General features: G+C 31.0%; 2 protein-coding genes across 2 annotated transcripts; one reads left to right on the forward strand and one right to left on the reverse strand.

The window, feature by feature from the left end:
• The first annotated feature begins 6,837 nt into the window (after positions 1–6,837).
• Positions 6,838–9,857, forward strand: LOC133029975 (protein AUXIN SIGNALING F-BOX 2-like). The gene is made up of 3 exons (XM_061102065.1): positions 6,838–7,902; positions 8,263–8,758; positions 8,846–9,857. The coding sequence occupies exons 1-3, from the start codon at positions 7,451–7,453 to the stop codon at positions 9,617–9,619; spliced, it is 1,722 nt and encodes a 573-aa protein (XP_060958048.1). The 5' UTR covers positions 6,838–7,450; the 3' UTR covers positions 9,620–9,857.
• A 270-nt stretch (positions 9,858–10,127) lies between these two features.
• LOC133029976 (cysteine-rich and transmembrane domain-containing protein WIH2) lies at positions 10,128–11,525 on the reverse strand. The gene is made up of 3 exons (XM_061102066.1): positions 11,343–11,525; positions 10,928–11,207; positions 10,128–10,442 (listed from the first exon to the last, which is right to left on the reverse strand). The coding sequence occupies exons 1-3, from the start codon at positions 11,362–11,364 to the stop codon at positions 10,385–10,387; spliced, it is 360 nt and encodes a 119-aa protein (XP_060958049.1). The 5' UTR covers positions 11,365–11,525; the 3' UTR covers positions 10,128–10,384.
• Positions 11,526–12,715: the final 1,190 nt, after the last annotated feature.

Genomic DNA, 12,715 nt, shown 5'->3' on the forward strand with positions numbered 1-12,715 from the left:
ATATAGTATATTGAGGTTAATATTATTTTCAAAAGTTTCACAATAAACTTTCTATTTTATTAAATGATAAATTAAATTTTGTATTTTTTAAAATGACACAAAATGTACCCTAAATTCAAAATTTTTTTATACTGTATATATATTTTAACATAATTAACTTGGAGACAATTTATAGCACAAAAAATATGCAAGAATATTCTCAATATTTTCATAATATATCTTAATTGGGTTGTGAGTAAGTTTTATTTTGACAAAAAATCAACTCAAGGTACTATCTTGTATTATTTTTAAAAAATATAAAGTGAAATTTATTATTTAACAAAACAAAAAATTCAATCGATAACTTTTGTAAAACACAAGATCTAAAAAAATATTATCCTACATATTTCTTTCAGCATGGCTCATGAGCCTTTACTTTATTTTTATAAAAATAAGCTAATTTAAATTTGTTCGAACACTACTTTAGGTTGTGATGAAATAGAAAATAAATTAATTTTTAATTTTTTTTATTTAGTCACATTTTAATAAATATTAAAATGCATGTCATTCAAATTAATTGTATATAATTACTATTTTAGTGTAATGATTATTTTAGTTCTTTAAAAAAATTATCATTTTATTATAGAGTAAAATGATGGTTTTATATTAAATTTTGTAATTTCATACCTATCTTATTCATATTACTATTTCTATGTATATATTTTCATACTTCTAGATCTGTCATTCTTATTTACATTTTTCTTTCTAAGTAAAACATATTTTAAAGTAATTTAAAATTAAGTATTACATTATTTTAATTTAATAATTTTTATAAAAAATAGTAGTTTACGACATAAATACTTAAATTTAAGTCCTTTTTGTAAGTATTTGACTGTTAAGTGTTAAATAAATTGACATGCGGTAATTTTTAATTAATTCAGATCATTAAATTTTTATTATTTTTTAAAAAAATTAGTTTAAATATACTAATAAAAAATAACACGTGGATAATAACTTGACATTTAACGGACAATTATTTACGGAATTTAAAAAATATAACTTAATTATTATTACCGCTAAAAATTAAATTTAAATATTTATTTATAATCAATAATTAAACTTAATTATTTATGAAAAGAAAAAAATTGTTAAGCAATGTAAATCAATGCTTACTATTATTATAAAAAATTATTTACCAATCCCAAATCACATCTCAACTCACCACACTCTTGAAGTTATGGGTAATTGGGTAATATATGAGTCGTACAACAACTCAAGTCTCTCATGAGTGAGTTGTGGCCATGTTAAAGCATTGACCAATGGGCTGGCCCACCATCACGTGGCTACTGATTCTTGCTCTTTGGAGAGTTTGGAAAGGCCTTTTCTCTCTCTCTTTTTAGAAAATTCAACATATGGGCTGAAATTTGGTAAAGAACATGCCAATCTGATTAGCTAGTTTTAACTAATAACCCCCCCCCCCCAAAAAAAAAAACAATGCTTACTATTGCTTTTAATAGATAAGAAGATAAGATAACATGATAAGAAATCACCACCTTCTATGCACATATAGAAAATGTGTATATATATTGGTGTTTAGCAATTAGATGATGACTGTTGCTGTTTTCATTTTCATTTAGTTATTATTTTCTGGCTTGAGTTGTCCATTATTAATGTTTTCATTATTCAATTAAATTAAAGTTCACTAAAGAACAACAGAACAAACAGCCTAAGCTAAGTTACACAAGAGAATAAAAGGAAAGAATAAAATTAGGGTTGTGACTAGTATGTTTCATCATTACAAAAAAGAGAGAAAGAGAATTGAGTTTGTTATATACTCTAATTCATGTCAACTTCATATCATGCTTGAAAATAGAATTATGCTCAATCCAAGTTCATCTCAATCGAGATCTCACATTATATAAACTTATTTGTCTGAAATTTTATTTTTACTTTTAACTTCTCAGAAAATTCTTAGAAAGAAAGCTATTCAATTTGATTTTTAAAATTGAAATTTATTGATTATCCAACCACCAACAAAAGTATTTTTGAAATTTTAGAAATAAAAAAAAAAAACTTTTAAAAACCTAACCAATCAGGATCATAATACTCGTACTCGTTTCTCTTTTATGACCTTTAATACGCTCTTACATTACTAAGTTCGTGACACGAGTAACATTGTTTTATTGTCTTTTTATACACAATGCCCTCTTTATGCTCAAATCAAACCTAATCATGGTAAACATTGGTATGAGACACATTATTATTCAAATCTCAACCCTAAAGCCACAAATGATTTTAATAAAGACCATAACCCATGATGCATATTTCATTAATTGACTCCAATTTTCATTCTTCAAAACAAAAGGCCACTAATTGAAGCTATATATATATTTAGTGACTGTTACAAACCAAGTTGTGACACTAGACAATGCTAAAGGTATCCATATCCCTCTTTCTAGTTTCTTCACTTGGCACCACATTTTTCTTATGAAAGCCACCAAAAGAAAAGCTAATAATATATGCATGCGTATGAGAGAGAGAGAAGAAAAAAAAGAAAAGAAAGAAAAAGGCCAGCCAGCCCAGTAGTCAGAAATTGGTCTGCTCTTCAATATTACTTTTTGTTTTTAAAAATAAATAAATAAATAAATTTAATTTAATTTTAATCTTTGGTGAATGTCAGAATAGGCAGTGAATCCAAGAGAATGCTCAAGTGTAGGTGGGGAACACCATTGTTGTAATGTAGCCACATCTTTCTTATTTATAGTCCTTTTCTCTTTTTTTTACTTGTAATTTCAAATGAATAATGTACAAAAAACATCAAGGACTGCTTGCTAAGAATTAATACAAATACAATACACAAAGTACCTCTTCTTCTCTTTTCTACTATTTCTACTACATCACTGCGTTTCTTGTTGTTTCTTTTGTCGTTTCACACACTAAAAACGTTTTAGTAATATAATGATAATGTTTTTTTTTTTTTTTATAAAATAAATAGTTCTTCATTTAAAAGCTAAACCACATGCCACACTAAAATTATGAGTTTTTCGCTGTTAAATTCTCTTAATTATCATTTCACTTGCACTTAATCCTTCAAATATTAAGGTAGCGTTTGGTTGAGATGAATGAAAATATAGGAATAGAAATGAGAATGAGAAAAAAATCATGCATTGAAATGGTCTTTTCTTTCATTTTAAAATGGAATAGTCATTCCACCAAAATGGTAGAAAGATCATTCCATTGGAATGACATTCTAATATTTTAATATGTAACCAAACAAAAGAATAGAATGAAGATTGTTACATTTCCTTTCCGTTCCATTCCATTTCATTACCTCCAATCAAACACCACTTAAGTGTCATTCATTTAATTACTAATATGGACTACTTAAGTATACACTATTGTACACGTGACACATTTATATTGGTACACCTAATATTATTATTTAAAAATTATAAAAAATAATTTCAAAATTCATATTAAAATTAAGAAAGCGATAAATAAATACACAAATAAAAGAAAATAAAAAAAAAATGTTGTATTTTTCAGTAACCCTAAACCTAAATCCCTAGGAGCCCATCTCTTTGACCCTATCTCTTCTGCCTCCCTCACTCATAAAGTTAGTATATTGAGAATCCTGGAACACGAACTAATGATGGTTGCATTCTTCCTTCATCATCGTCATTCTTTTACTTTGAAGTAACTAGGTAGAATTTGTAGTATACTTCCTCCAAATAAAAAGGTCTCCACAATCATCATTTTTAGAAAGTTGTTTACTCACGGTTGCCAGTCTCGGAAGGGAGTTCCCGGATGTCTATCATGTCCACTCCGGGTCCAGTTCTTGGGATAGCTAGCCTCATTCCAGGATGGAGCTCTAGTTGGCTAGTCTTCCTTCCTGGAGTGGTAGTTAAGCGTGCTTGACCTGGGGTAATTTCAGGATGGGTGACCTCTTGGGAAGTTTTCCCAAGAAGCGGGCGAGTGAGGACAAATCACGTTGGAAAGACTCGTGTTGGTTTGCAGGGTCAGTCATCATTCCATGAAGCAACTAGAGTGATGTACTCGTGTATAAGAGCCATCATTCCGTGGGTGTAAGGGCCCAATGGAGGCTTGAAATTGGGACGTTACAACATTGTACATATTCTTGCTCAATCAAGAAGGATTGTACTGTACCAGTATATATCTTGGTGTTGTTTTCTTTATTTTATGTATTTATTATTTTTTGGTTTTATTACTCTGTTTGTCCTTGTTTTTTACTGTCGATTATTGTTCTTGATCTATTAATATTGTCATTACTAATCGTTTTATTGTTTAAAATTTTATTAATTTAATTTTGCACATTTAGCCATAATTTTCTTACAGTAATTATTTGGAAATGAGGTTTCAAACAAGCTCTAGAAATAAATATTTAGTTACAAATTATGTGTAATCTTAGTTACAATAACATAATATACACAAAGAATAAAAATTATTGTGATTAAAATTGTGATTAAAAATACATTTTTAATCACACAAAAAATTGTAATCATATTCATAAAAAAAAAAAAAGAACTAATTCTTTTTACTACGATTTTTTTAGTGATGACAAATAGGTATAATGATAAATTTTTTAGTTATAATTTTTTTCACTTTCACTAAAAATATATTTTTTAATGTAGTGTAAGTGTGGCATTAAAAACAAATCTAAAATATTATAACTATTAATTTATACATATTGAGAGTTTGAGTTTGACTGGTTTAAGAGCAAATTATGAATGGCTTAAAGAATTTTGAGAAAGAAAAGTGTGAAGAAAAATAAGGTATGAACGGCGTTTTAGTCAAAGTTATCAATAATAGTATAGTAGAGAGTTTGACAATAAAAACAAGTTAGGTGCCCACTTGAAAAGCACTTGGAAAAAAGAAAAAAAAACATGGAAGTAGAGATGGATTTGAAAACATCCTAATTATAATAATTATCATTATCATTATTATTTATTTTAAGAAGAAAAAAACAAAATTCAACTTATTTCTTACTTGCAAAATTGAGTGAGAAAAAAAAAGTGTAATAAAGATATATGCTTAATGTTTTTTTAAGTGCTTTAATAACTTCTCAATAATGGTTTTTGATTACATAGAGAAGAGGTGGTTCCCCATCATGCTAGTATAGTAGTAGTAGTAGTAAAACCCCATTAAAATGACCACTAATAATTGGCTTTTTGAAAAATGTAAATAGATTATCCGTTTCTTTTATCACACCCAAAATTTCCTCAAAATCATAACAAATAACAAAAGAAAAAAAACTATAAAATAGGAATATTATTTTTGTTTTTATTAGTAGAGTTACTTTTATTTTGTGTAGTTATAAATACAGCTTATTATTAAAAAAATCTTAAATAATTTTTAAAAATTATTCTCAATATTTTTTTTTAAAATTTATTCATATTATTTTATGTTAATTTTAATACTTGTTTTATTTTATTTTCTAAATTATTTTATATTTTTTTGTCATAGTATTTAAAATATAATTTATTTTTATTTAATATAAATTAGAAAAAAAATTAAAAAAATGTAATATAATTAAAAATATAAATTTTATATAAAATAAAAATTAAAATATAATATTTCTAAAAAAATTTAGAATGTAAATAAAATTTCCAAAAATGCATTTCAAAAAATTACAGTAGCTAATTTTTATCAAAAACTGGTATAATAACTACTATAACTATAATTTTTTTTTTGAAAATTATAATTTCTCCAAATATATACAATTTATTTTTTTTGAATCATTGAATAACAACTTCCCGTAAATCATTTAACAGTTGCATTTATTGTTGTAACAATAGTACTAGGTACTGAAAATGAGTGATGCAATAGAGCCAAGTACTCTCTCTTTCAAAACCTTTTTTTTTTTCTATTAAGTTTTAAAATCTCTATCATATCCTCATAGCCAAACAAACACCAAAATAAATGTGTGCTGTAATGTAGTACAGTTGAACCATTTAAGTAGAAAAAGAGGTGGTGGAATGTAGTACAGTGCACCATCACACACAGAATCATATGATCAATCATAATGGTCATTGATCGTTATCCTTATCATAATCATAATAATCACAAGTTTTTCAATTAAATTCTCACAATTATTATTTTATTTGTATTTAATTTTTTAATTTAAATTTTAGTGATAAAATCTTTCAAATTGTTAATTTATTAATAATTTAAGGTGATATTAATTTTTTACTGTTAAAATTTAGCCGCTGAAAACTCTAATACCTTATTCTTCGGTATGAGTTCTTGTATATCAAGCTATTCTAATCACCACCATTTTCATCATATTTGATTTCGGTGCATTGAAAATCAGTATTTTTTTTAACCTGAATCTCCCTAATCATTAATCAAATCCCATATTAATATTATCATAATTTATCCAAAATTTTCAACTAATAAAATTACTATAAATTAAAAAAAAACCAATTAAATAAAATATAATTTTTTTTTATTTCAAAACCACAAATTTAGAAAAAGCTACTCTCGCGAGTAAAGATTTAGTGTACTCGCTTCCTCTGAGGTTTGAGTGTCGGTCTAGGGCACTACGATTCAATCACATGGGCTGTCTCACGAGTCGTAAGCCGCGAGTGTCGAACACTCGCGCGCGTAATGAAGATATCAATCTTATCTCTCTGCATGGTTTTTTCGTAATTTCACTTTACTGATATGTGAAGAGAGAGAAGCGTCCCTTCGGAACGTGACAAGGACACATGCATGATAACCTAATCAACGGTCAGAAATCATTCTTCATACTCTCACCAAATGAAGTCTGACCGTTAGATCTAATAAGTAAAAGCCTACAAGAAAAGAACCAATGGTTGGGGTTAGTTTCTCTAACCATGGTTAGGTTAAGGCTGTGTTAGCTTTAACACAAGGGTTTGTGATTCAGAGAGAGAAGAGAGAGATAGAGAGAGAGAGTAGCAGTAGTGAGAGAGTAGCTATGGGTGTGTTGATAAACACTCTCTCTTGAGTTTAGAATCATATTTACGAGTTTCCATTTCTGGAAAACGAGTTTGTTGATTCTGAGTTATCTACGAGTTTCGATCTGTATTTTTCTTTTTTTCCTTTTTCGATTGTTTTCGTCATAGTAATCATCACTATTTGATTCAAGATGATCACCCAGAACAAAAGAGAATATCTTTCTTTCTTTTCATTTTCATTTTCAGCTCAATTATTTTTATTTATTTATTTTGTTTCCTCAGAGTACAGATCTGAGATTGAGAAGTAATTAATGGAAGAAGAGAGTGGCAGAGTCTGTAATTTTAAGCCTCTCTTTCTCTTTCTCTCTCTTTATTATATATTTTAGATCTAAGCTTTTCTTTTTTTTTTTTCTTCCAAAGATCCTGGACTAGTAGTGAGCCGAAAATCTGGTTCAGATCTTCGGAAGTTTTTTCTTTTTTCCTGAGAAAGTTGGGATTTTTAAGGTATTTTTGAATTGGGTGTTCGAAAAAAGATGAACTATTTTCCTGACGAGGTAGTAGAACATGTGTTCGACTACGTAACATCGCACAAGGACCGAAACGCGTTGTCGTTGGTGTGCAAATCATGGTATAGAATCGAGAGGTTTAGCAGAGAAAAAGTGTTCGTAGGGAATTGCTATGCAATCAGTCCTGAGAGGACTATCAATAGATTTCCAGGTCTAAAGTCACTTACTTTGAAGGGGAAGCCTCATTTTGCAGATTTCAATCTGGTTCCTGATGAATGGGGTGGTTATGTTCAGCCATGGATTGAAGCCTTGGCTAGTAGCCGTGTTGGGTTGGAAGAGCTTAGATTGAAGAGAATGGTGGTATCTGATGATAGCTTGGATTTGCTTTCTAGGTCTTTTGTCAATTTCAAAACTTTAGTTCTCGTTAGCTGTGAAGGGTTCACCACTGATGGCCTTGCTGCTATTGCTGCCAATTGCAAGTAAGAATTTTGAATTGACTTCTTTACTTTTGTCATGACTATGTTGAGCTTTGTCTTTGTCTTTTATTTTTTTTTTAACCTTTTTTGTACCCTCAAATGTCAACTGTAGCTAATTTGGGAAAACCCCTTTGATTCAAAATTACTGTTTTGTGAATTTAGTTATTATGAGTATTTCTGTTTAAGGCTCTTGTTAAACATTATTATGTGTTGGTGAACTAAAGAGGTATAGGAACGTGTAGATCGAGCCAAATGAGGCAATTAATGCTATATTGGTGTCAGGATGTTGTTGTTGAGCTTGTATCTGACACTGTCTTACTCTTTCTTTATGTGTTGTTGTTGTTTTTTTTTTTTTTGGTATAGGCATCTGAGGGAGTTGGATCTTCAAGAGAATGATATTGATGACCATAAAGGGCACTGGCTGAGCTGCTTTGCTGATCAATGCACTTCTCTGGTGTCACTTAATTTTGCTTGCCTCAAAGGAGAAATTAATTTAGCTGCTCTTGAGAGACTAGTTGCAAGGTCCCCTGGCCTCAAAGTATTGAGGGTAAACCGTGCTGTTCCTCTTGACACCCTTCAGAAAATACTGGTGAAAGCTCCTCAACTAGTGGATTTGGGTACTGGGTCTTGTGTCCAAGACCCCCATTCTGAGTCCTACCTCAACCTAAAGAACACTCTTTCGAAATGTACATCAATTAGGAGCTTGTCAGGGTTTTTGGAGGTGACACCTAGGTGCGTCGGAGCTTTCTATCCGCTTTGTGATAACCTCACATCTTTGAACTTGAGTTATGCTCCGGGCATACATGGTTTTGATCTCATTAAGCTAATTCGTCGATGTGTTAAACTTCAGCGCTTGTGGGTATGTATAGTTTTAACCATTTAGTAAAATTTTAGTTGCTTTTTATTAATTTTGCATCAAATTACATTGGTCTTTGTGATTGAGCAGATACTAGATTGCATTGGAGACAAAGGGTTGGCGGTTGTAGCTTCTACTTGTAAAGAGTTGCAGGAATTGAGAGTTTTTCCATCTGATCCTAATGGAATTGGGCATGATGCTGTTACAGAAGAAGGCTTAGTTGCCATATCTATGGGATGCCCAAAGCTTCATTCCTTGCTGTACTTCTGCCAGCAGATGACCAATGCGGCTCTGATAACAGTAGCCAAGAATTGTCCTAATTTTATCCGTTTCAGGTTATGCATCCTTGATCCTACAAAACCAGACCCGGTGACCTCACAGCCGTTGGATGAAGGTTTTGGAGCGATCGTCCAGGGATGCAAAAACATTAGGCGTTTGTCCCTCTCTGGCCTTCTTACAGACCAAGTTTTTCTCTACATTGGAATGTATGCCGAGCAGCTTGAAATGTTGTCTATTGCATTTGCTGGAGACAGTGACAAAGGAATGCTGTATGTGTTGAATGGCTGCAAGAAGCTTCGAAAGCTCGAGATTAGGGATTGCCCCTTTGGTGACGTGGCACTACTATCGGACGTGGGAAAGTATGAAACAATGCGATCCCTTTGGATGTCGTCCTGTGGAGTCACCTTGGGAGGCTGCAAGACAGTGGCCAAGAAGATGCCCAGTCTTAATGTTGAAATTATAAACGACAATGAAGAGAGCGAGTTTTGCCTCAACCAAGACGGGCATAATGTAGAGAAAATGTACCTGTACCGGACGATGGTAGGGAGAAGGGGTGATGCGCCGGAGTTTGTGGTGACGCTGTAGCTGCAGTTGGGGTTTTTACCTTTTTTCTTTCTTTATTAGGCTTCCACTTTATTTTTTGTTCTTCTTTAATTTAGTAGTTGCAAGATGTTGTACTCTGTTTAGCAGAACAGATAAGTGGACTTATATAGCTTGATGTTGGTTATTAATGGTTAGTGGTGGCATGTAATTGTGTTTGTTTACGAAGGTTTTGACTATTGTAAACCGATGTGATAATTTAGACGGTGTTAGCACTTGCAGATATTGTTTGTTCTTTTCCAAGTCAGATTGGTATTTTGTATATAGAAATTAGCCAACTCAAACTATATGCTCTTGAATTGAATGAAGAGGAGGAGACCTCTTTTACCAAAAAGAAGTGCTTTTTGAATGGACTTTATGGATGTCAAATTATAAAATTCTTAATTTCAATTCGGTTCTAACAAAGATGCCAATAAACTTTGGGAATTGCATAGGTGAAAATGGCGAGAAAAAAATGTGAGAAACAGCATTGGAAACTCACACTATCCAGAAATGTCAGAAATCATATACTGTTAATAATGAAACATTTTTTTACACACAAACTGCACAAAATAAAGGGGAGAATGATGAAGCAACCCCAATAAACAATGTCACAAAACCTCTTCAATATAACTCAAAGAGGTTAACAACAGCAACTCTTTCGTAATAATTAAAACAATTTTAGCTTTAGATGAAAATCTCTAGCACAACACCAAGAGCAGAAAGAAAGTGCTGAAATGATTATTATCAATCACTTGCTTTTTGAATTCATCAAAAATAGCAGCAGCAGCATTCTTCTAACAAACAACAGCAGCAAAGAGCGGCGAAACTGCATGATACATTGAATTATTGTCAGAATCACAAAAGCAAAAAACATTAAAAGATAGTTTAGAGTTGGATAGAATCAAGGCTTAAGTTAAACTACACTACTAATTCAATAGACATAAATTATAACAATTACTACATAGATGTCCTCAAACATCATAGATTATTAATAACAACACATACAATGACGATTTGAGCCTTTTGGGTCGAATCTTTTGAAGGTGTTATGTACTACTTTTGGGGAAAAAGCTAAAAAATAATATAAAATTATATCACATAATAATCTCAGCAAACAGCAATTGCATTATAAAGTTAAGCTAATACTACTTTTGGATAACTTATGAAATTGGGTTTTAGCTTTATGATCACAAATAATTTTAATTAAAAACACAACTAACACCAAAATCATGACCCACAAATAGGAAAAAAAAAACAAGATCAATGTAAATGTAATGAACATAAGAAAAAGACCCAATAGAGAGTGCATACCAGCCTTGGAGAAACGAAAGACAACCATTGTGTTCCTGCTGGTAACGGTAATGCTCGTAATTATGACAGTGTTCGTGGTACCGTTGGGGTTGAGGAGGAGGCGGTGGTGGTGGTGGATACCCTCCTCCAAAATATCCTTGATACCCTTCATACTGAGGAGGCTGATTTGGCAGTGGTGGTGGGTATCCCGGATACCCTGGAGGAGGCGGCGCCGATGGAAATCCCGGTGGAGGCGGTGGTTGATGATGAACATGATGATGGTTATACGAGGATCCGTAACCTAAAACAACACAAAGATAATCAAAAACGAAAATTCGCATCAAAACAAGATCACAAAACACAAAAGTACGGAAATTGAATTGAAATTACAAGCTAAAACAACGAAATGAATGAGAAATTGAATCGAATAACTCACCTGGTGGAGGATCGTAACTCATGTTTGAATAGCGATTTTTGGATTGATTTTGGTTCGTTGTTGTGATCAAAGCGAATCTGAATTGAATTTTGAGAATGAATTGATGATGATTATTAATACAAAGATAATTTAATTTAGTGGGACCACATCATCATTTTTGCTAGCCTGTTTCCGCTATTGTTTCTCGTGTTCTTATTAAAAACGTTGTCGTTTTGTGTAAAACGACAGCGTTATGTTTGGTCGTAGATTTGAACGACGTGTCGTTTATAGTGAAGTCAATGGACTCGATACTTCGATGTCAATTGTCAGTGACACGATGTATATAGAAATCTTAGCCTTTAAGGTTTTGACTATTTCAGCAAATTAATTGATATTATGGGCATGTGACAAGATAGGTAACTATATACTTAGAGATGGCAAACTGAGATTTTTTTCGGGTTGAACCCGACCGGAAAGCGCGAACCGGGGTTTTATTCGGGCCGCCACCCCACATTGTAATTTTTATTTTGGAAAAATGACAATGAAAAAATTTACAAAAATCTATCTCGATTTCACAGTCTACCCTAATCTTGACATAAATTTTCTTTATTTACCAATAATTTTGGATATAATTAACGCATGATGGAACTAATTTCTTAAAGAGTACTGCTATTGGTGCCTAGCACCTTCTCGACATGTCGCATTGTGATTAGTTAGTAATATTTCTTAAAAATTATTATATTAAACTATATAGGACCTAATATTTAATTGGACTAATAGTGATAATGACACATAAGAAAGTACTAAGCACTACTGTTATCCTTTAGCATTTTTCTTTCTTAAATTATATAGTATAGTTGTAGGAATATTTTTATTAGCATTATTTGAAGAGTAGTGAAAGTTCAAATCCCATCATATAAATAAATATATAATTTGGAAGAGTTTATGCTAATTTTTTAGAAGATATTAGTGATTCATCTTTAATAGGACGAAAATCCTCAAGATAAAAATACTGAAAACCTAACAAAGGGATGATAAGTATGAGTCCACTATAACTTATACATGATTTTCAAAATTGTTTAAAATTAAAAAAGATGAGAAATTTTGATCAATGAAATTGTGCGCAAAATAAATCTTTTGATTTTTATATGTTTTCATTAAAAAAAAAAAATGGAGAATGGAATGAGTAGATTGAATCAGTTAGTAACACGATCAAAATCAATATCGATGCAACAATTTTTAGTAATCAGAACAAGCATGGATACAGCTGGGTGGCGCGGGATTCTTCAGGAAACTAGGAAAAAAGATATTTTTGATCTTTTATTAAAAAAATATTTTAGTATTTTTCAATAAAAAAAAGTATATTTTAAAAGGGAAAACAATTTTTTGAGCTC

The sequence above is a fragment of the Cannabis sativa genome, chromosome 8, assembly GCF_029168945.1.
Source record: "Cannabis sativa cultivar Pink pepper isolate KNU-18-1 chromosome 8, ASM2916894v1, whole genome shotgun sequence".
In the NCBI taxonomy this organism is placed as follows: Eukaryota; Viridiplantae; Streptophyta; class Magnoliopsida; order Rosales; family Cannabaceae; genus Cannabis; species Cannabis sativa.

Bases quoted from the DNA above. Each gene is read 5' to 3' on its own strand.
- LOC133029975 (XM_061102065.1), top strand. From the start codon at position 7,451: ATGAACTATTTTCCTGACGAGGTAGTAGAACATGTGTTCGACTACGTA. The intron at 7,903-8,262 runs GTAAGAATTTTG...TTTTTGGTATAG, and splicing joins GCTATTGCTGCCAATTGCAA to GCATCTGAGGGAGTTGGATC. The intron at 8,759-8,845 runs GTATGTATAGTT...GTGATTGAGCAG, and splicing joins TTAAACTTCAGCGCTTGTGG to ATACTAGATTGCATTGGAGA.
- LOC133029976 (XM_061102066.1), bottom strand. From the start codon at position 11,364: ATGAGTTACGATCCTCCACCAG. The intron at 11,208-11,342 runs GTGAGTTATTCG...GTGTTGTTTTAG, and splicing joins GAGTTACGATCCTCCACCAG to GTTACGGATCCTCGTATAAC. The intron at 10,443-10,927 runs GTATGCACTCTC...TGTATCATGCAG, and splicing joins CTTTCGTTTCTCCAAGGCTG to TTTCGCCGCTCTTTGCTGCT.